The following is a 23,470-nucleotide window of genomic DNA, read 5'->3' as shown; positions in this document are numbered from 1 at the left end:
TTCAAAATGATTTCAAACATAATTTTCCAGTAATTGATGTGTTTATTTATGCGATGGACGAAAGCCGAGTTAGCTTCGATGTTTTTGTTTTGATTATGCAAGCTTGTCACTCTGGCCACCTGCGAGCGAGGCGAGAGTTGGGTTACATAACTGTATAAACAACGCTGACCGTGAAGAATGTAAACAGCTTGCAGTTATTGACCATGATTTATTATACGTTTGGACGTTTTATTTTTATGTATATTACTTATTTTAATTCTAATATGAAACAAATAAAAGATAATTTATCTCTCTCCTTTTGTTGTTGTTGAAGGTTTGTTTATGTTAAAACGAAAGAAAAAGAGAAATGTATCACTAAATAATTTGTATTTGAACCACAGAGCATGTTAAAAACCTTATTTAAAATGAATATTAGTATCTATTGTAGTCAGGTATGTTATTTTTAGCAAGTTTATTTCAGTTATACGCATGAAGAGTTCTCGCTCACTTGCCAAATGAAAATGGCTACTTGTTTACGGGTATAGCTTTTTACTCTAATATAACACAAGATTCGAACAAAATAACAATTTCATGAGATAAATAAGATGTTAAAGAACAACTTTTCCATCGGAAGCCATATCGAATTCTTTGCCGTTTTTGAGCTATAAAGCGAAAACTTTTAGGGGCCGTAGATCCCTAATTTAAGGGGCCAGCCCCTTTTTACTGGTGTCAAATAAAAGCTCTTGAAATTCTACACAACTTTTATTTTACATGTCTTCACAAAATATTTTTAGTTTAAAAGATACAAAGGAAATTATGTGCAAATTTTCGCTCTTTGAGGCGTCCTGATTTTTGACCCCTCTCTATCGCCATTTTAAATGGCGAAATCAAAAAACAAAATATGATGTGCACAACTACAATGCTTCTACTTTACCAATTCAGTGTTTTCTCTGCTCCAATTATTATAGTCTCGGAGCCTTTATCTGGAAACCAAAGCCCCTAAAATTTCACTAAAAGGGAAATAACTCGCAAGCGGAAGAGAATATCTAAAATGTTTAAAAGTATTTTGAAAGTCTTTAGTAAAATGTATTAAAGCTGAAAATTTGAGCAAAATCGGTTGAGGAATGAGCGAGATATGAAGCTTCAAAGTTAGCGTCTATTTCTCTGCTCCAATTATTATAGTCTCGGAGCCTTTATCTGGAAACCAAAGCCCCTAAAATTTCACTAAAAGGGAAATAACTCGCAAGCGGAAGAGAATATCTAAAATGTTTAAAAGTATTTTGAAAGTCTTTAGTAAAATGTATTAAAGCTGAAAATTTGAGCAAAATCGGTTGAGGAATGAGCGAGATATGAAGCTTCAAAGTTAGCGTCTAGGAAAAAAGAAAAGAAAAAAGATTAATAAGAATAATCTTAACCAGCACAATAAGTAGAAGGTCTTCCGTTGCTACGGAAGACCTTAATAAATTAAGGATTTTAAACATTAGATATAAGGACATTTAACCATTTTCAGTTTTATTTCGGAGGTCTCCGTGGCCATGTGGTTAAAGCATTGCGCTTAAAATCACACGGTCTCTTGTCTCTATTGGTGCAGGTTTAAATCCTGCATACGTAGGTAAGTGAGAAAGTATTCTAGTTTACTTTCGGAAGGTCAGTGGTCTTTTCCCAGGTACATTGTATCTGGGTTCTCTCTTCCATGAATAAAAACTGGGCGCCACTAGATTAATAAAATGAAATTGTTGAGTGTGGTGGAAAATATCAATCAATCTTGTTTATTTATTTTACAGGGAATATCAGAAGAAGAATGTGCAGAACTACAATTTAGTGGCGAGATAGAGTCAGTCTCGTTTGAAAAGTAATTATCACACACACACATATATCTTAGTATTTATAAATTTTCTAATTTTTAATATATATATATATATATAGTGAAATAATTTTAGTACCAAAGGAAAGATTGTGAAACAAGAAAATGAAAGCCTTATCATGTACAGAGTTATGGCCTATAGCTATAAAGTTTATTCTTTCAGATAAACATACACACACAAACCAAAATGTATACAACTCAAAATTTTAATTATGGGGATATGAAAATTCTGAATTACATCTTTGAAGTAAACATTGACATAACTGATTTCATTTAAGGCCAATTCAACTTAATTAGTAGATTATCATCCAGGGTCAGCAAAACGTATGGGGCGGGCGAGAGGATTTAATTTTTTATATTTTTATTTTGTGAGAAAAGTATTAAAGAGAAACGAGTGGTTTTTTTCAACAGATCTGCATCTTTAATGTCAGATGGATATTAATCTATGCTATTTTCATACACTAATTCCAGGTTAAGCTTTCATTTAAGGATATAACAGAAACATAAATATAAATAAGATTTACGTCTATGAGAACGCGAGAAATTAAGAAAAACATATAAATCTATTTTTCACGTTCCAATGTAAACAAGAAGTGTAAATACCAGAATCGGACATGAAACTATTCCGGAAATCGCAAGTTTTGCAAAATAAAAAAAATTCGGGGCGAGCCAATTTTTGAAGGGCGGGCAGGGATGATAATCTATCAATTAAGAATTGGCCTAATAAGGTGCATATACATGTAATAAATTCTAAACTCTGAAGGTTTCTTTCCAGTAACTTGGTAGAGATTGATGGGGATCTTTTGAGAATATCAAAAGAAAAAATAGAGAAACTATTCCCAGAAAATATTTTTATATCGGGAATCAAAATGGAAGGAAAAAGGAAAAGAGATGAAATTGTTGAAATGTAAGTAATATTTAAGTCATCTGAATCACCCAGGTATGCTTCAAATTCATATTTTCGTTTGAGATAATACACCTGTGCAAAAAAAATTTCATATTGAGACTATATGGGATATCATACTCATTTGTCTGTTTCATAAGGTTCATAGGCCTATTCTGTAGTAAAAGCAATTTGAATTCCATTAAAATGTGTTTTGAACATTAATCCTTAAGAATCATATTATGGTTAACTACATATCAATTATATTTGTGAATTTTAACTCTTTTTATCAACTTTTTAATAAGATTATAAATTTTATAAAATCTTTTTTAGACAGCCAATAAAGGCTCAGAAATCCACCATAAAAAGTAAGTACCAGGGGTATATTAATTGCATTATTTCATTTTTTAAAAATGTACATCATAAATGAAATATTATTTTGGTATTTCACTGGTTTTCCTGTAAATCATGATTGCTTACACACACACACACACGTGTGTGTGTTTGTGTATTATATATGTGTTTTATATTTTATATATATATATATATATATATATATGAAATTTTAAATTTTGGTAAACATCTACATTTTCAGTTTCTTTCATTCATATTTTTTTTTTTAGGTGCATAACAAGGCAGTAACTGTCAGTGATTGGGATAAGCACGTGCCCTGCGCCATAGTTGCATTAAGACATGTTCCATGAAAAATGCTTGTATTGACTCCCATTGGGAATGTCTTTTCAAAGTGCCAAACTGTGGTAATTTTTTGTGGTAACTAAAAATTTAACACTCAGGATCAAGAAAATGTAAAAAATAAAATTATAAAAGTATTCTTTCACTTCTAATTTCATTTTTTTTTTAAAACGGTTGATAACATCACATTTTTATGACGGAACACTTGACGGAAAATGACATTAGCAATTAATAAATCTTCTGTTTACTAAACAAGTTATGAAATTATTTAACTACATGGCTCTCTTAATGAAAGGTTTAAATGTAATTTATATACATTACATCGAGACCAATGTTTGTTGTGCTTTAATAATGACCCAGAATCTTTTATTTTCTGTCAATGCTAATGTCAGTTCTGGACGGAACTTTTTTTATGCTAATGTTATTGTTTGACGGAACAAAACCTTGTGGAACTTTTTCGCAGTAATGTAAATCATGATAGACTATAAATAGTTTCCCATGACGAGTTTTTATTGCAATAAAATAGTCTTTGAATTCATAAACCGGTAGTTTAACGTACGATTTAGTACAAATAGAACGATTTCTTATGATAACGTCACATGTTGCTAACGTTAGCAATTTTGACAGAAAGTCTATCGCTTGAAGTTTTACATAAGTTTAGATACCTCATTCACTCAACCTGCCATATGCAATTGGGAAATCTCATTACAACGCCCCTTGCAGGGAGAGTTGTAATAATAACAAAGAACCACAACTATTACAAGGGTTTGGTAAAGAAGTGTGTTAATGTCATTGTGCCGAGTAGAATTTGACAGAATGATGTTAGATCAAATATCAATGTAATTTCTTAAGTCAGATATTTTGTTTAAAGAAGATAAAATCTGTTCCACGATTAGATTATGACTTTTAATACTTAATTCCAGAAAAATAATCAAAGCAAATTGTTTTGCAGTACATCTATATGTACATATGTCCATTAGTGCTAACGTCAGTATGTTTGACAGAACGAAAGTTACAAAAACTGTTTACTTTGAATTTACTTTTGTATAATTTGTTTTCATAAATAGTTTGCAATTTTTTTATAAAGATTAAGTAAAAGTACATACATTTTATGTTACATTTTTTTCGCCCCTTGTTTTCTTATATAAGTTGAAATAAAGTACCCGAGAAGTTGGGTACCACTTCTCACGGGAGTTAATTCTGTCAATTTTTCTCATATTTTGAACATTCATATACCAAAATAATTTTAACAATTTATGTGTGGCAAAATATTTTTGATTTTATAATTAACTCTAGTCCATTCAAGTTTGTAATTAACAACATTCTTTACTTTTTAAGCATATTTATCTTTAAATACGGAGGGGGAAAAATTGACGGACATTTATGGTAATTTGGTGGAATATGTCATAAATCAAAAAAAATGGCGCACAGAATATTGAAACACTGCGCCGTTGTGGCACATATCGTAGATATACCTAGATTGAGCTTTTCCCCACTGACTTCGTAGATATACGAATTGTTAAACTTTTGAGATAATCCCCCACCAGTGATTTTTTTGGGACCAAAATGCCACAGATATTCGGCTGTTTCCCCTCACTAAAATTAGATATTTTTTCCCAATTATATATATATGTTTTTCCCAATTTGAAATCTAGGGAAATTAAGCCATTTAAAAAAAAAGGTTACCGTATATTGCTGACAAAGAGTAAATACGTTTTTTCTTCAGTTTTATTCTCTAAACCACTGCACATGCAAAAGGTTTTGTAAAGAATATGTAAAACAATAGAGGCATCCATATTGTAGCAGATATGCAGCGAAGTATATGTTTACAGATACACATTAAGACATATTGTTGACAATTTAATTTGACCGCCATTATATGTAGGGTCAGGCTAATAACAGGAAGTGGCCAACAGTATAGGGTTTTACTAAAATCCGAAAAATACAAATTGGAGAGACATTCTGGAAACTTGATTATTATAATATTTACAAGATTATGGGTAAAAATGCTGGTGAATTTATAATTTATTATTTTCTTTATGAAATTAGACAATAAGTATTTTTTAGAAAAAATAAATAATATCTATACAAGGTGTGTCTAGTATTAATAATGATAAATAACTTAATAAATAAATCTATACTCTTGTTGTAGTGATAACATTTGCAAAATGTGACAATGAAAAAAAATGTGTTGTGATCAACAGAAATTTTTTGGGTAGTTCTGGAAAGTGGAAACATATTTTTTTTTTAGCCTAACTTCATATTTTACTTATTGTTTGCCCCTTTGTCATCATTTAATAATTTGCTTCTTGCTCGTGATTTTTGTTTTTGCGTATATCGTTCATAATGTCATACAAGCACATGTAAATATTCATATTAATTTTTGTTTGATTCATGTATTATCATATATCGTGCCTTTTCTTGTGTAATTCACTGAAATTAGAATTATTCCAGTTGAACCTTTTTTTTTCTCTCTATTTTTCAGAATTATCTTTGTTCACTTGCTATTTATTGTCAAAACTATTTTCAGGATTATTTTTGTTCACTTGCTATTTATTGTCACCTTTAGTTAACATATATATGAGAGACGAATTAATATGTATAAGTTTAAGTGCATATATGCACTTGTTTTTTAATCTGAAATTCTACAATTCATCATGTTTATTGTTTTTTGTTCAAAATACAGTTAAACTAATGTAAGATAATTATGCTGAGACAGATTTACTCACAAACATATGTACAGTATATTTGAACCTCCTATTTTAAGAGTCCTCCATTATTTTTCATCATTTTTTTAGCATAGATGTACATATAACGCATTGATATGATTAAATTAAGCACATGGATGCATGTGCACTGAATTGTGATTGAATGTCAATGATCTTGCACTTATTTCATATTGTTAATAAGATAATCTGAATATTGAAATGCTTTACTTAATGGCATTGTCAAAATAAAATATGAATGCATATCATGTTATATCTGATTTGATTATTCATTTAAAACTATATATATATATATATATATATATATCCAGATTGTGTTTTCTTAAAAAATTGATGTCCGGTATAAAATATTAAAAGAAATAGAATACTTAATAGAAATAATATATATATATGTATATATAGATATGTAGATAATCACATGTTGATGGATTTCACATGTGAACGTAATGACCGTGTGTAATGATCAAGAAGTGCACACACATTGCATTACTTTTGATTAAATAATGTTTTAAATGAAGGAAATATGGTATAATTTTTTTTGTACATTATATTCAACAATTCAATACAACTTGGTAAGTTAATGACAATATCAGAGCTTTCAAAAATTTTAAAATGATAAGGTGAATTTAGCTAGAGATTGTTTTAAAGTAATTTAAAATTATTTTGTAAATTATGAAATTTGTAATGATGAATTTTAATTATGAAAAAATGAAAAATCGCCTCATTCTTAAGGTCTATTTAAAGTCTTTACTTTTAAAACGGGAACATTTTTTGCAATTTTATAAAATATTAATTAAAATGTGTTTACTGAAGCATATGAAATCTCATGGTTATTTTATACACTGAAAATGGGATTTATACAAATGAAAAGCTTGGAATTCTTTAAATTAACAATGAAATCTGATTATTAAAAGTAAAGACATGTATATTTATTTTATAGGTCTATATTATATTTAAATCATTAAATGTATATGTTTTCAATGTTTTTTAAAATTCATTTTTAGGCCAAAATAAAATGTGTTTACAATACGCCGGTTTCGAGATACACCTGAGTTATTTCCCTTTGGAGAACTCTCGTATATAGTGAGGCGCAAAACAATTTGTTTACACGCGGGAGTGGGACTAATATTCATCACTGCGTACAAGTGAATGTACTCAGTAAGTTTCTCATACACTGTTAGATCACCCGAATTCGACTGATACACAAACAAAGTAAGTTATAAGTATTTAAGGAGTAATTAAATACATAGAATTCTTATCATATCACGTTATTTCGTTGGTCATAAGTACCATATCTAAGACATTACTTGCAAATATGACATTGTTTTTATGTTTCCACTTTAGTAAAACATTTCTTTCGATAGTATATTGTATTTCCCACATTTACATGTTAAAAGAGAAGCCGCTTTTAATACATTTCATCATCTTCCTCGCTGACTGTACGTCTACTCTGTCCCACTTCGTCATTAAAAGTTCCATTAAATGCACCTCCTACACAGAAGAGTTCGTATCTGGAAACTGGCGTATTCTCTGGCCCTAAGTAATTACTTTTTTGTTGACAATCCTAATTATTTTATTGAAAATAGATGCAAAAAAAAAAAATGAATTTATAATTTTCAAACTGGAAATTTTTCTTTTTATGTTCAAGTTTCTCAGATTATCATTTTGAATACTATTGATCTTCAAAATGTTTGAAATCAATTTGCAATTTATGTATACAGACAGTTATTCAAAATGTATTAAAACTAAGATATTAAATGAAATGGTTTAAGAAAATTTTTGTGTCAAAAGGATTAGTTTGAAATTTGACGTTTTTTTGTTCACTTCCGGTGACGGCCGGAAGTGACGGATGGCAATGATTATACCCTATTGCATTGCTACAAGTCACCATCTATCATCCCTGAAAGTTTGAAGTCTCAATCTTTAACTGTTTATGAGAAAACGCCCGGACAAAATGTCATTTGAAAAACGGAAATTCAGCCGTAACTTCCGACCGAAAGTGATTTTTGCAAAACCAAAATAGACTTTTCTAGACAATCCTATTTTACATCTTTTCTGAAAGTTTCATGAAAATCTATCAAGCCGTTTTAGAGAAATTGCGTGCACAAAATCGGTAAGAAAAACAACAATAATAATAACTAGATGCGATCTCGTTGCGAGCAACGAGTGGGTCTTCCGTCCAATTTTCTAGACGTACAATTTAGCTTCGGTAATGTTTTACAAATATTGATCATTTAAGTGTTATAAATTAAAGAATCTCTGCCGCTCTCGGCCACTAGTTAAAGGGGTCAGCCTTTTTTTCGACAAAAAAGTTAATATTGTTATTTACTGTGATACAAATTCGATTGATCAGGCGAGTCGTGTCGCCCGGAGGACTTTTTTTTTTTTTTTTGTCATTCTAGATATATCTCGCAAAACTGAACAAATTTTGTTCTACATGTCCTATTAAAATTTTCTTGAGAAAAAAGTTATTGATTGCGACATTTATCAGACTGTTAAGGCGAGTCATAGGGCCCGTGGGCCTTTTTCTTGACATCGTTTGAAAGATCTTGCAAAACTGAACAACTTTTGTTCTATATGTCTTATCAAAAGTTTTTCAAGAAAAAAGTTATTGATTGTGACACTAATCAAACTGTTCAGGCGAGCCATGAAGCCCGTTCGCCTTTTTCATGATGTTGTTCGAAAGATCTTGCAAAACTGAACAACTTTTGTTCTAGATGTTTTATTAAAAGTTTCTTGACAAAAATGTTATAGCTTGTAACAATAACCCAACTGTTCAGGTGAGCCATGGGACTCGCAGGCCTATTTCTTAACATCGTTAGTTAACGCTTGCGAAACTGAACAACATTTGTTCTACATGTCTTATCAAAAGTTTCTTACTTGTTCTACAAGTCTTATCAAAAGTTTCTCGAAAAAAAAGTTATTGATTGTGACACTAATCAAACTGTTCAGGCAAGCCATGAGGCCCGTTCGCCTTTTTCATGATGTTGTTCAAAAGATCTTGCAAAACTGAACAACTTTTGTTCTAGATGTCTTGTTAAAAGTTTCTTGACAAAAATGTTATAGATTGCAACAATAACCCAACTGTTCAGGTGAGACATGAGACCTGCAGGCCTATTTCTTAACATCGTTAGTTAAGATGATGTTGTTCGCAAGATCTTGCAAAACTGAACAACTTTTGTTCTAGATGTCTTATTAAAAGTTTCTTGACAAACATGTTATAGCTTACAACAATAACCCAACTGTTCAGGTGAGCCATGGGACCCGCAGGCCTATTTATTAACATCGTTAGTTAACGCTTGCGAAACTGAACAACATTTGTTCTACATGTCTTATCAAAAGTTTCTCGAGAAAAAAAGTTATTGATTGTGACACTAATCAAACCGTTCAGGCAAGGCATGAGACTCGTTCGCCTTTTTCATGATGTTGTTCAAAAGATCTTGCAAAACTGAACAACTTTTGTCCTAGCTGTCTTATTAAAAGTTTCTTGACCAAAATGTTATAGATTGCAACAATAACCCAACTGTTCAGGTGAACCATGAGACCTGCAGGCCTATTTCTTAACATGTCTTGTAAAAAGTTTCTCGAGAAAAAAGTTATTAATATTATTAATTGTGATACAAATTCGACTGTTCAGGCGAGCCATGACGCCCGGAGGCCTATTTTTTGATTTCATTAGATAGACCTTGCAAAACTGAACAACTTTTATGCTACATGTTTTATCAAAAGTTTCGTGAGAAAAAAGGTTAATTATTGTAACAGAAATCCAATGGTTCAGGCGAGCCATGAGGCCTATGGGCCCATTTCTTGATATGACACGAAAGATCTCAATAAACTGTACAACTTTTGTTATATATGTCTAAGCAAAATATTTACGAGTAAAAAGTTATGATTTAAAACGTGGAAAAAAATTGGACACTTTTTTAAACTCCATTTTCGACCCTTACCGAGCTTCCATACTAGGCACTTCCGGAAATTTTGAAAACGCAGGTGCACAACTACAACATGTTGTCTAATATCAATGAAAATTTCAGCACTCTAGCTTTTATCGTTTTTGAGATTTTGGCCGGACAAAATGGTCATCTGAAAATCGATAAAAGGGAGATAACTTCCAACCGGAAGTGAATTTTCAAAAATCCAAAAAAAAAATATAAACTTCAGATAGCAATGCATCAACCCTAAAAATTTGAAGTAAATCGATCAAGCCATCTCTGAGAAATCGTCTGCACAAAATCGGTAAGGAAAAAAAAAAGAATAAAAATAATAAGAAAAGTGAAAAATCAACAATAGAATAATAGAAGGGTCTTCCGCATGAAAATCCACTACGCTAACCATTAGGCTAGCGAGGACCTCGCTTCAAAATGAAAATTACGAATATCTAGAGTTTGGTTTGATCAATTTAAAAACAAATATCATATTCAGCATTCTATAAAGTCTCTATTTATCTTACCTTTATCAAAGAAAAACATTAAAAAACAAAAAAGTTCAAAAAATCCATTTTTTGAATTCGCTTCCGGTAGCGACCGGAAGTGATGACAACGTACGAAATAGTGATTCTGCAAATCTATAAGTCATCTTCTATCATCTCTAATAAGTCTCCAGTTCATATCTTTAGCCGTTCCTGAGATCACTCGCGGACAAAGTTCCATTTGAAAATCAGGAAATTGTCCATAACTTGGAACCAAAATAGAATTTTCCCAATTTTTTTTTTTGTGATAAACAAAGTTCATAATAAAATGCATTTTTCCTGAAAGTTTCACTGAAAACCACTGTATACTTTTCGAGAAAACTCCTGCACAAAATTTGGTAAATAAAATAATAATAATAACTAGACACTCATTACTAGTAATGAGTAGGTCTTCCGTTAGACCACTTCCAGTAAAGAGCTTTCTATTCCTACGAAAACCATTTAAATGTATCAGAAAATGTGCCTTAACAATGAATGAGAAATGTATTATCGAATTTTTTACTCCTTTCTCGTAACTTCCGGTGACGACCGGAAGTACTATTCAGATGCGTTTTCCAATAAATGACAGCGACTCTTTACTGTCTATATTCCCTGAAAATTTCACGTCTCTATCTGAAAAGGTTCTCAACAAAAACAAGTAGACTAAAGAAAGAAATAATAGTAGGTTACTACCGACCGGAAGTCAATTTTGAAAAACAAAATTATCAAAACTTTAGAAGTTGATACTTTCGTTAAGACATGTGTTTTTGTTGATGTCGTTCAACAGGCATGTGTATCATATACCCACAGTGTGAATTTCATAACGTTTCCACCAAATACAAGGAAGTTATAGCGATTTTAAAATCGTCCAATCAGAATTTAGCACACGTGCATGCACGTGCTGAGCAGTAATTCTAACCACAACAATTTGTAAGGAGTAACAAGACACATCTAAACCATTAATATCAATAGAATTTGATGAAAAACAAAAACGTTATCGTCCTTTAAAAATTGAAAATTTAAAAACGTTGCACGCGCATGCGCATGTGCGTTGGCATTTTTTTCTTACACCAATATATAGATACACATATTATCTACATATGCTGTGAATATCATCTCATTCACTTCATAAACAAGATAGTTACAAACGTTTTAGTATTATCCAATCAAAATGAAGCGCACGTGCATGCGCGTGCAAATTGGTAATTTTGACCATGCAAATCAGTTAAGAGTCTCAATATCTACCTATGATATGAATTTCAAGCCATTTCAATGAACAACAAAAAAGTTAGACTGATTCCAAAGTTAGCGTACAAATTTTGTAATACGCGTGCACGCGCATGCGTGCACGTGCTGACAAAATAAATATTATTTTTCATATGTACAAATGATATACTATCATCCTATTTAGGTTTTATATCGCTTCCTTCAATATTCTGATTTTCCATTTTTTGTACCAAAATTGCAATGCACGTGCGCGCGCGTGCATGCACGTGCAGAAAAAATGACTATCACTATGCACATCTATAAACGCTATACTATCATCCTGGAAAGTTTCATATCGATCCCTTTTGTAGTTTCTGAGAACACTACCGGACAAAAAAGTACCGGAGAAAAAGAATAATAATAATAACTAGACACGATCTCGTTGCGAGCAACGAGTAGGTCTTCCGTCCGATTTGTTGATGCACTCGGAGTTAAAAAAAGACAAATGAGTCCCAATTTAGTTTCCGACTTTAAGACACTTTAGATATAATCAATTTTTCATATCATAAGCTTCTGAAGCAAAGTTGCGGTGAAATTCGTTTGAAATTCGACTCTCCAGGCGAGCCATAAGGCCCGCGGGCCTATTTCTTGATGTCATTTGTTAGCCCTCTATAGACTCAACAACTTTAGTTCTATATGTCTTTACAAAATATTTACCTGTAAAAAGTTATTGAGATCGACCGATATTGACAAAAAATCGACTCTACAGGCGAGCCATTAGGACCATAGACCTATTTCTTGATATCAATCGATAGATCTCGATAAACTGAACAACTTTTGTTCAATATGTCCTTACAAAATATTTACCAGTTACAAGTTTTTGAAATCGACTGATATCGACAAAAATCGACTCTACAGGCGAGCCATGAGGCCCACAGACCCATTTTTTTATATTGATCGATAGGTTATGACACATTGAACAACTTTTGTTCAATAATGCTTTTCAAAAAATATGTCGTTTTAAAGATATGAGGCGTCAAATATTTACGATTTTGGCCCTTAAAATCTCTAATTACGTAACATATGACCTACTTTTTGATTTGATAAGATCAAGCTCGTTGAGATGAACATTTCCGCTTCTACAACTTATTATAAAATATTAATAGTTTCTGAGATATTCTCAAAAACATTTGGACCCTTCTGAACCCCTAATTTAAAGGGCCAGCCCGTTTTGCTTGATATCGTAAGAAAGGCCTTGTCATTTTAAACATTTTTTGCTCAACAAGTATTTAGAAATTCTTTACCGTTCTCGAGTTATTTCTACAAGTAATTTTTAGGGGCCAAACTGTAGCTCCCTAACGGGGCCACATAGGGTAAAAACGAAATATGCATATTGTTCAGATCATCATTCTGAACAACTTTTGTTCTTTATTGCTTTTCAAAATATTTGTCGTTTTCGACATACAAGGGGTAAAAAATTTATGGTTTTGGCCCTTAAAATCCCTTATTACGTAACATAGGACCTAAATTTTTATCTGAATAGATTTGGATAGTTGAGATGAACATTTTTTGTTCTTTGACTTATACCAAAATATTAACGATTTTTGATATATTTGATCTAGATTTTGAGCCCTTCTAGATCCCTAATTTAAGGGGCTAGCCCCTAAATCTTGATATTTTCGAAAAGATCTTGTAAATGTGCACAACTTTTGTTCTACATGTCTTAACAAAATATTTGCAAGAAAAAAGATATTGGAGATGAAAAGTCAAAAATCGCCGAAATCGGCGAAAAATTTTGGCATCCATTTTTTCAGGTCCAGGCGAGCGTTTAGGCAAATCGCCTCCGGTAAAATCGAATCCCCCACAAATCTTCTAAAATGTTTACTCTATCTTGTGTAGAAATTTCAAGACTCTAGCTTCAAAACTAACGGAGGAGATGTGTGGACAACAAGGCCCTTCAAAAAGTCACTAAAAGAGAGATAACTCCTGACCGGAAGTGACGTCAAGCACGAAATTTTGCAAGCAAAGTCTCGTCACCAAAAGACATCTTTCCTGAAAATTTCGTGAGAATCGATCGAGAAATGGCTGAGAAAAACGCGTGTACTACCAAGGAAAATAATAATAATAATAATAATAATGAAGAAGAAGAACGCGAACAATAATAGTAAGGTCTTCCGCAGGAGACGGAAGACCTTAATAAGAAACAGAGTAAAAACAATATGTTCCCAAACTTTGTTTGGGGAACATAATAATAAGAAGAAGAAGAAGAAACAGAGTAAAAACAATATGTTCCCAAACTTTGTTTGGGGAACATAATAACTAGACACTCATTACTAGTAATGAGTAGGTCTTCCGTTAAACCACTTCCGGTAAAGAGCTTTCTATTCCTACGAAAACCATTTAAATGTATCAGAAAATGTGCCTTAACAATGAATGAGAAATGTATTATCGAATTTTTACTACATTCTCGTAACTTCCGGTGACGACCGGAAGTACTATTCAGATGCGTTTTCCAATAAATGACAGCGACTCTTTACTGTCTATATTCCCTGAAAATTTCACGTCTCTATCTGAAAGAGTTTTCAACAAAAAGAAGTAGGTTAAAGAAAGAAAAAGTAGCAGGTTACTACCGACCAGAAGTCAATTTTGAAAAACAAAATTATCAAAACTTTAGAAGTTGATACTTTTATTAAGATATGTGAAAATCATATGAAAGACTTCAAATATAAGCGAGATTTATGGGGACAAAGAGACGAAAAGTAAAAAGGTATTTTATCAAGAAACCGGAAGTAGTCGTTTTGACTACCGACAGAGTCAATATTCTTTTGACATTTTGAAAGAGAGTTAATAAACTAGTATAGGTTTCAATTTAAAACAAAAAGTTTCAAATTTGCGATTCTTTCCATCATTTCCGGTGACGACAGGAAATGACGGTTCAACCCCCTACTGCTCGCTTATAAACGGAGATTGATCATCCCTGAATATTTGATGAACCTATATTTTACCTTTTCCAAGAAAAATGCTGGACAAAATTCCTTTTGAGAGACAGAATATCGGCCATATTTACCGACCGGAAGTGAATTTTGTAAAAACAAAAATAATTATAGCAAGGTCATTTCATAAGACAGTACTCCTGAAAATTTCAAGAAAATATATCCAGCCATCTCTGAGAAATCACTCGAAGAAATCGGAAAATCGACAATTTTTTAAACACTTCCGGTATAGACCGAAAGTGACGGACGAAAAACTTGAATATGTGTGTACAATGGATAAATGTTAGTTGATCAACTCGACATGTTTCAAGCGTTTATCTATATTCATTATTGAGAAACTGAAAAAACAAGGTTTGAATATATCCACCCCATATCTCACGACCGGAAGTGATATTTACAAAACTATTTAAATATACTCTAGACATTTATAGTGTCTATAACATATGTAAAATTTAAATCATTAACTTGTTTTATGACCGAGATTTATGGCACTGAAAAATGAGAGAATTAATAGTCTTTCTTTGATATAACCGGAAGTTGGAGATTCAACTTCCGGTGGGGTCAACATTTTTTGAGAATTAAAACGAAACCTAGTAAACCGATATAGGTTTCAATTTGAAAGAAAAAAGTTTGAAATCTATGATTCATTTAATCACTTCCGGTGACGACCGGAAGTGACAACCGACATTCTAAACCCCCTACTGCACGCCTACAAAGTGAGATCTATTAACTCTGAAAATTTGGTGACTCTATGTTTTACCGTTTCTGAGAAAAACGCTGGACAAGATATCTTGTAAAAAGACGGAAATTGGACATATCTTGCGACCGGAAGTGAATTTTGAAAAAAATGAAGAAAATGCCTCGAGGTACCATCGTTCTCTATAATCTTTGAAAGTTTCAGGAAAATCCATCCAACGGTCTCGGAGACGAAAGGGGGAAAAAATGATAACGAGCTATAACTGTGTTGGGATGCCAACACAAATGTCTCCGAACACCTCCCCAAGTCAGAAATGCTTTTTGATGCCAGATATGCATTCAGGAATCTCAAAAAAAAACAACTAAAAACTGAATTTGGTTGAAATCCGACGGACTTGATTTTTAGCCACCATTTTCTTCAATGGCGGCCATTTTGAAACATTTGAAAATTGATTGGAAGGAAATACTGATGCTAGAAATGAATTATGGACCCAACATTTACCCCAGAACCCGAATGTTGTAGAGATTTTAACACTTTGAAATATTTCGGTATATGGCGGCCATTTTGAAAATGACGGCTCAAAAAAAATTTTGATGGTGAAAATGGACTTGGGGTCACTAAATTACCCTAGAAATCGAATTTGGTTGAAATCCGACATCCTTTAGTTTTTGACGTTTTTTGGCCGCCATCTTGAAACGGCGGCCATTTTGAAAAGTTGAATGCACCCCTCCTAGTGACCCCCTATCAGCTCACAAAGATTGAAGTGGATCTGTCGAACCACTTTCATACAATCGAGCGGACAAATTTCTCGGAAAGAAGAGGAATAATAAGAAGAATAAGAAGAAGAAGAAAATAAGAATAACGAGCTATAACTGTGTTGGGATGCCAACACAAATGTCTCCGAACGCCTACCCATGTCAGAAATGCTTTTTGATGCCAGATATGCACTCAGGATCCTCAAAAAACCCTAGAGAGTAAATTAGGTTGAAATCCGACGGACTTGATTTTTGGCCGCCATTTTGTTCAATGGCGGCCATTTTGAAACATTTGAAAATAGATTGGAAGGAAATACTGAAGCTAGAAATGAACTGTGGACCCTCCAATTACCCCAGAAACCAAATGTTGTAGAGATTTTAACATTTTCAAATATTTTGGTATATGGCGGCCATTTTGAAAATGGCGGCTCGAAAAAAAAATTTGATAGTGGGAATGAACTCGGGGTCACCAACTCACCCTAGAAATAAAATTTGGTTGAAATCCGACAACCTTGATTATTTGACGTTTTTGGCGGCCATTTTGAAAATTTCGAAAGTTGATTGCACCCCTCCTCATGACCCCCTATCAGCTCACAAAGTTTGAAGTGGGTCTGTTGAAGTACTTTCACAAAATCGCGCGGACAAATTTCTCTGGAAAGAAGAGGAATAAAAAGAAGAAGAAGAAAATAAGAAGAACGAGCTATAACTGTGTTGGGATGCCAACACAAATGTCTCCGAACACCTCCCCATGTCAGAAATGCTTTTTGATGCCAGATATGCACTCAGGATCCTCAAAAAAAAACCTAGAAACTAAGTTTGGTTGAAATCCGACGGACTTTATTTTTTGCTGCCATTTCCTTCAATGGCAGCCATTTTGAAACATTTGAAAATAGATTGGAAGGGAATACTGATGGTAAAAATGAACTGTGGACCCTCTAATTACCCCAGAAATCAAATGTTATAGAGATTTTAACATTTTCAAATATTTTGGTATATGGCGGCCATTTTGAAAATGGCGGCTCAAAAAAAAATTTGGATGGTGGGAATGAACTCGGGATCACCAAATTACCCTAGAAATAGAATTCGGTTGAAATCCGACAACCTTGATTTTTTGACGTTTTTGGCCGCCATTTTGAAACGGCGGCTATTTTGAAAACTTGAAAAGTTGATTGCACCCCTCCTCATGACCCCCTATCAGCTCACAAAGTTTGAAGTGGATCTGTGGAAACACTTTCATAAAATCGAGCGTACAAATTTCTCTGGAAAGAAGAGAAATAAAAAGAAGAAGAAGAAAATAAGAATAATAAGAAACGGAGCAAAAACAATATGTCTCCGACACTTTGTGTTCGGAGACATAATAAGAAACGGAGTAAAAACAATATGTCTCCGACACTTTGTGTTCGGAGACATAAATAAACAGTAGAATCACTAGAAGGTCTTCCGTTGGTAACGGAAGACCTTAATAAACAGTACAATCACTATAAGGTCTTCCGTCTGAAACGGAAGACCTTAATAAGAACTAGACACTCATTACTAGTAATGAGTAGGTCTTCCGTTTGAACACTTCCTTTATACAGCTTTCTGTTCTTACAAGAATCATTCAAATATATCAGAAAATGTGCCTTTTCAAGACATGAGAGGTGTGTTAATGAAGTTTTCACCCAGTTCTCGTAACTTCCGGTGATGGCCGGAAGTAATATTCAAATGTGTTTTCCCATAAACCACAGCGACTCTCTTTTGTCTATATTCCCTGAAAGTTTCACGTCTCTATTTGAAAGAGTTCTCAAGAAAAAGAAACAGACTAAAGAAAGAAAAAGTTGTGACTTACTACCGACCGGAAGTGAATTTTGAAAAATAAAATTGTCTTAACTCTACATGTTGATACTGTTCTTAAGATATTTGAAAATCATATCAAACACTTGAAATATAAACGAGATTTATTGGGGTCACAAAGACGAAAGGTATAAGAGTATTTGATCGAGAAACCGGAAGTAGCCGTTTTGACAACCGACGGGGTCAAAATTCTTTGAATACTTTGAAAGAGACTTAATAAACTAGTGTAGGTTTCAATTTAAAAGAAAAAGTTTGAAATTAGTGATTCTTTCAATCACTTCCCGTTACGACCGGAAGTGATAACGAAAAACAAATTAATGTGCATGCACTATACAATCGAGAGATCTATAATACCTGAAAGTTTCATTTGTTCCTCTAGTCGTTTTTGAGATTATCCCCGGACAAGATGATTTTTTGAAAAATTGAAATCCGACATATCTTACGAACGGAAGTAGATTTTGTAAAAATGAAAGATCGTGTCTAAGGGTACTACAATTCTCTATCATCTTTATAATTGGCAAGAAAATCCATTCATCAATCTCTGAGAAATCGTTTTGAAAAAATATGAATATAGTAAATTTTTCAACCACTTCCTGTTGAAACCGGAAGTGACGTTCACTGATATACAGAAATCTGTAAGATGGACTATCGCTTATCTATAACCCCTGCAAGTTTCAAGTGTATATCTATCCTCGTTGCGGAGATATCAGGGAAATAAAGTCTGAATTTGTCCAACCATATCTAACGACCGGAAGTGAATTTTACAAAAATGTTGAGGTTGCTCTAGACATTTATAGTGACTATAATATATGTAAAACTCAACACATTAACTTGTTTCATCACCGAGATTTATGGCACTGAAAAATGAGAGAATGATTGGTCTTTCTTTGATATAACCGGAAGTTGGTGGGGAACTTCCGGTGGGGTCAACATTTTTTGAGAATTAGAACGAGAGCTAGTAAACCGATATAGGTTTCAATTTAAAGGAAGAAAGTTTGAAATTGATGATTCAATTAATCACTTCCGGTGACGACCGGAAGTGACGGCAACAAAAAATAATACTTGCATGCACCATAGAGAAAATAGATCTATCATCCCTGAAAGTTTCATTCGATTATCTTTAGTGGTTTTCAAGTTTACCCCCGGACAAAGTTTCTTTCAAAAATGCGGAAAATCGGACGTATCTGACAAACGGAAATGAATTTTGAAAAAATGAAAAAAGTGCCTTGAGGTACAATTGTTTTCTATAATCTGTGAAAGTTTCAAGAAAATCCATCCAACGGTCTCGGAGACGAAAGGGGAAAAAAATAATAATAACTAGATGCGATCTCGTTGCGAGCAACGAGTGGGTCTTCCGTCCAATTTTAGATGTGATGAGATAAGAATTTGACTGAGATTTTCGTCATAAATAATGATACAAATATATTGTCTAGACGTACAATTTAGCTTCGGTAATGTTTTACAAATATTGATCATTTAAGTGCTATAAATTAAAGAATCTCTGCCGCTCTCGGCCACTAATTAAAGGGGTCAGGCTTTTTTTTTTTCGACAAGAAAGTTAATAATGTTATTTACTGCGATACAAATTCGACTGATCAGGCGAGTCGTGTCGCCCGGAGGCATAAATTTGATATCATTCTAGATATATCTCGCAAAACTGAACAAATTTTGTTCTACATGTCCTATGAAAATGTTCTTGAGAAAAAAGTTATTGATTGCGACATTTATCAGACTGTTAAGGTGAGTCATAGGGCCCGTAGGCCTTTTTCTTGATATCGTTTGAAAGATCTTACAAAACTGAACAACTTTTGTTCTACATGTCTTATCAAAAGTTTCTCGAGAAAAAAGTTATTGATTGTGACACTAATCAAACTGTTCAGGCGAGCCATGAGGCCCGTTCGCCTTTTTCATGATGTTGTTCGAAAGATCTTGCAAAACTGAACAACTTTTGTTCTAGATGTCTTATTAAAAGTTTCTTGACAAAAATGTTATAGCTTGTAACAATAGCCCAACTGTTCAGGTGAGCCATGGGACCCACAGGACTATTTATTAACATCATTAGTTAACGCTTGCGAAACTGAACAACATTTGTTCTACATGTCTTATCAAAAGTTTCTCGAGAAAAAAGTTATTGATTGTGACACTAATCAAACTGTTCAGGCGAGCCATGAGGCCCGTTCACCTTTTTCATGATGTTGTTCGAAAGATCTTGCAGAACTGAACAACTTCTGTTCTAGATGTCTTATTAAAAGTTTCTTGACAAAAATGTTATAGATTGCAACAATAACCCAACTGTTCAGGTGAGCCATGAGACCTGTAGGCCTATTTCTTAACATCGTTAGTTAACGCTTGCGAAACTGAACAACTTTTGTTCTACATGTCTTGTAAAAAGTTTCTCGAGAAAAAAGTTATTAATGTTATTAATTGTGGTACAAATTCGACTGTTCAGGCGAACCATGATGACCTGAGGCGTATTTTTTTTTATATCATTAGATAGACCTTGCAAAACTGAACAACTTTTATTCTACATGTCTTATCAAAAGTTTCGTGAGAAAAAAGTTAATCATTGTAACAGAAATTCAATGGTTCAGGCGAGCCATGAGGCCTATGGGCCCATTTCTTGATATGACACGAAAGATCTCAATAAACTGTACAACTTTTGTTATATATGTCTAAGCAAAATATTTACGAGTAAAAAGTTATGATTTAAAACGTGGAAAAAATGGGACACCTTTTTAAACTCCATTTTCGACCCCTACCGAGCTTCCGTACTAGGCACTTCCGGAAATTTTTAAAACCGATGTGCACAACTACAACATGTTGTCTAACATCACTGAAAATTTCAGCACTCTAGCTTTTATCGTTTTTGAGATTTTGGCTGGACAAAATGGTCATCTGAAAATCGATAAAAGGGGGATAACTTCCAACCGGAAGTAAATTTTCAAATATCCAAAAAAAGATATAAACTTCTGATAGCTATGCATCAACCCTCAAAATTTGAAGTAAATCGATCAAGCCATCTCTGAGAAATCGTCTGCACAAAATCGATAAGGAAAAAAAAAAGAATAAAAATAATAAAAAAAGTGAAAAATCAACAATAGAATAATAGAAGGGTCTTCCGCTGAAGACGGAAGACCCTAATAAACAGTAGAATCACTAGAAGGTCTTCCGTTGGTAATGGAAGACCTTAATAATAAACAGTAGAATCACTAGAAGGTCTTCCGTTGGTAACGGAAGACCTTAATAATAACTAGACACTTATTACTAGTAATGAGTAGGTCTTCCGTTTGAACACTTCCGGTACACAGCTTTCTGTTCTTACGAAAATCATTCAAATATATCAGAGAATGTGACTTTTCATGACATGAGAGGAGTGTTAATGAAGTTTTCACCCAATTCTCGTAATTTCCGGTGACGGCCGGAAGTAATATTCAGATGTGTTTTCCCATAAACCACAGGGACTCTCTATTGTCTATATTCCCTGTAAGTTTCACGTCTCTATTTGAAAGAGTTCTCAAGAAAAAGAAGCAGACTAAAGAAAGAAAAAGTTGTGGTTTACTACCGACCGGAAGTGAATATTGAAAAATAAAATTGTCTTAACTCTAGATGTTGATACTGTTCTTAAGATATTTGAAAATCATATCAAACACTTGAAATATAAACGAGATTGATGGGGGGGGGGGGGCGGGGGGGGGGGCGGGGGGGGGGCACAAAGACGAAAGATATAAGAGTATTTTATCGAGAAACCGGAAGTAGGCGTTTTGACTACCGACGGGGTCAACATTCTTTGAATACTTTGAAAGAGACTTGATAAACTAGTGTAGGTTTCAATTTAAAAGAAAAAGTTTGAAATTGGTGATTCTTTCAATCACTTCCCGTTACGACCGGAAGTGATAACGAAAAACAAATTAATGTGCATGCACTATAAAATCAAGAGATCTATAATACCTGAAAGTTTCATTTGTTCCTCTTTAGTCGTTTTTTAGATTACCCCCGGACAAAATGATTTTTTGAAAAATGGAAATCGGACATATCTTACGAACGGAAGTAGATTTTGTAAAAATGAAAGATCGTGTCTAAGGGTACTACAATTCTCTATCATCTTCATAATGAAGAAGAATATCCATTTAACAATCTCTGAGAAATCGTGTTGAAAAAATTTGAATATAGTAAATTTTTCAACCACTTCCTGTTGAAACCGGAAGTGACCTACACTCATATACAAAATATGTTTCAGATAGACTATCGCTAATCTATAAACCCTGCAAGTTTCAAGTGTATATCTATACTCATTCCGGAGATATTAGGGAAACAAAGTCTGAATTTGTCCACACCATATCTAACGACCGGAAGTGAATTTTACAAAAACGTTTGAGGTTACTCTAGACATTTATAGCGACTATAATATATGTAAAACTCAATTCATTAACTTGTTTCATGACCGAGATTTATGGCACTGAAAAAAAGAGATAATGAATAGTCTTTCTTTGATATAACCGGAAGTTGGAGATTCAACTTCCGGTGGGGTCAACATTTTTTGAGAATTAAAACAAGACCTAATAAACTGATATAGGTTTCAATTTGAAAGAAAAAAGTTTAAAATTGATGATTCATTTAATCACTTCCGGTGACGACCGGAAGTGACGGAGACAAAAAATATTACGTGCTTGCACCATAGAGTAAATAGATCTATCATCCCTGAAAGTTTCATTCGATTATCTTTAGTGGTTTTCAAGTTTACCCCCGGACAAAGTTACTTTAAAAAACCGGAAAATCGGACGTATCTCACGACCGGAAGTGAATTTTGAAAAGATGAAAAAAAGTCTCGAGGTACCATCGTTCTCTATAATCTGTGAAACTTTCAGGAAAATCCATCCAACGGTGTCGGAGACGAAAGGAAAAAAAAAAAATAATAACTAGATACTCATTACCAGTAATGAGTAGGTCTTCCGTTTGAACACTTCCGGTACACAGCTTTCTGTTCTTACGAGAATCATTCAAATATATCAGAGAATGCCCTTTCAAGACATGAGAGGTGTGTTAATGAAGTTGTCATCCATTTCTCGTAACTTCCGGTGACGGCCGGAAGTAATATTCAGATGTGTTTTCCCATAAACCACAGCGACTCTCTATTGTCTATATTCCCTGAAAGTTTCACGTCTCTATTTGAAAGAGTTCTCAAGAAAAAGAAGCAGAGTAAAAAAAAAAACGTAGTTCCTTACTACCGACCGGAAGTGAATTTTGAAAAATAAAATTGTCTTAACTCTAGATACTGTTCTTAAAATATTTGAAAATCATGTCAAACACTTAAAATATAAACGAGATTTATGGGGACACAAAGACGAAAGGTATATGAGTATTTTATCGAGAAACCGGAAGTAGGCGTTTTGACTA

General features: G+C 33.3%; 1 protein-coding gene across 4 annotated transcripts in view; it reads left to right on the top strand.

The window, feature by feature from the left end:
• LOC125664647 (uncharacterized) overlaps positions 1-6,398 on the top strand; it is a 39,843-nt gene extending 33,445 nt beyond the window's left edge. For all 4 annotated transcript variants that reach the window (XR_008800115.1, XR_008800116.1, XR_008800114.1 and 1 more), the window contains 4 exons: positions 1,764-1,831; positions 2,619-2,750; positions 3,060-3,094; positions 3,350-6,398. Coding sequence is in view for 1 of the 4 variants with exons in the window: in XM_056154741.1 (XP_056010716.1) it covers positions 1,764-1,831; positions 2,619-2,750; positions 3,060-3,094; positions 3,350-3,357 (243 nt within the window). In the remaining 3 variants the exon portion in view is untranslated. The remainder of the gene's footprint in view (positions 1-1,763; positions 1,832-2,618; positions 2,751-3,059; positions 3,095-3,349) is intronic.
• The last annotated feature ends 17,072 nt before the right edge of the window (positions 6,399-23,470 follow it).

Source organism: Ostrea edulis, chromosome 1 (assembly GCF_947568905.1).
Source record: "Ostrea edulis chromosome 1, xbOstEdul1.1, whole genome shotgun sequence".
NCBI lineage: Eukaryota > Metazoa > Mollusca > Bivalvia > Ostreida > Ostreidae > Ostrea > Ostrea edulis.
This window is presented reverse-complemented; position numbering and strand designations above follow the sequence as displayed.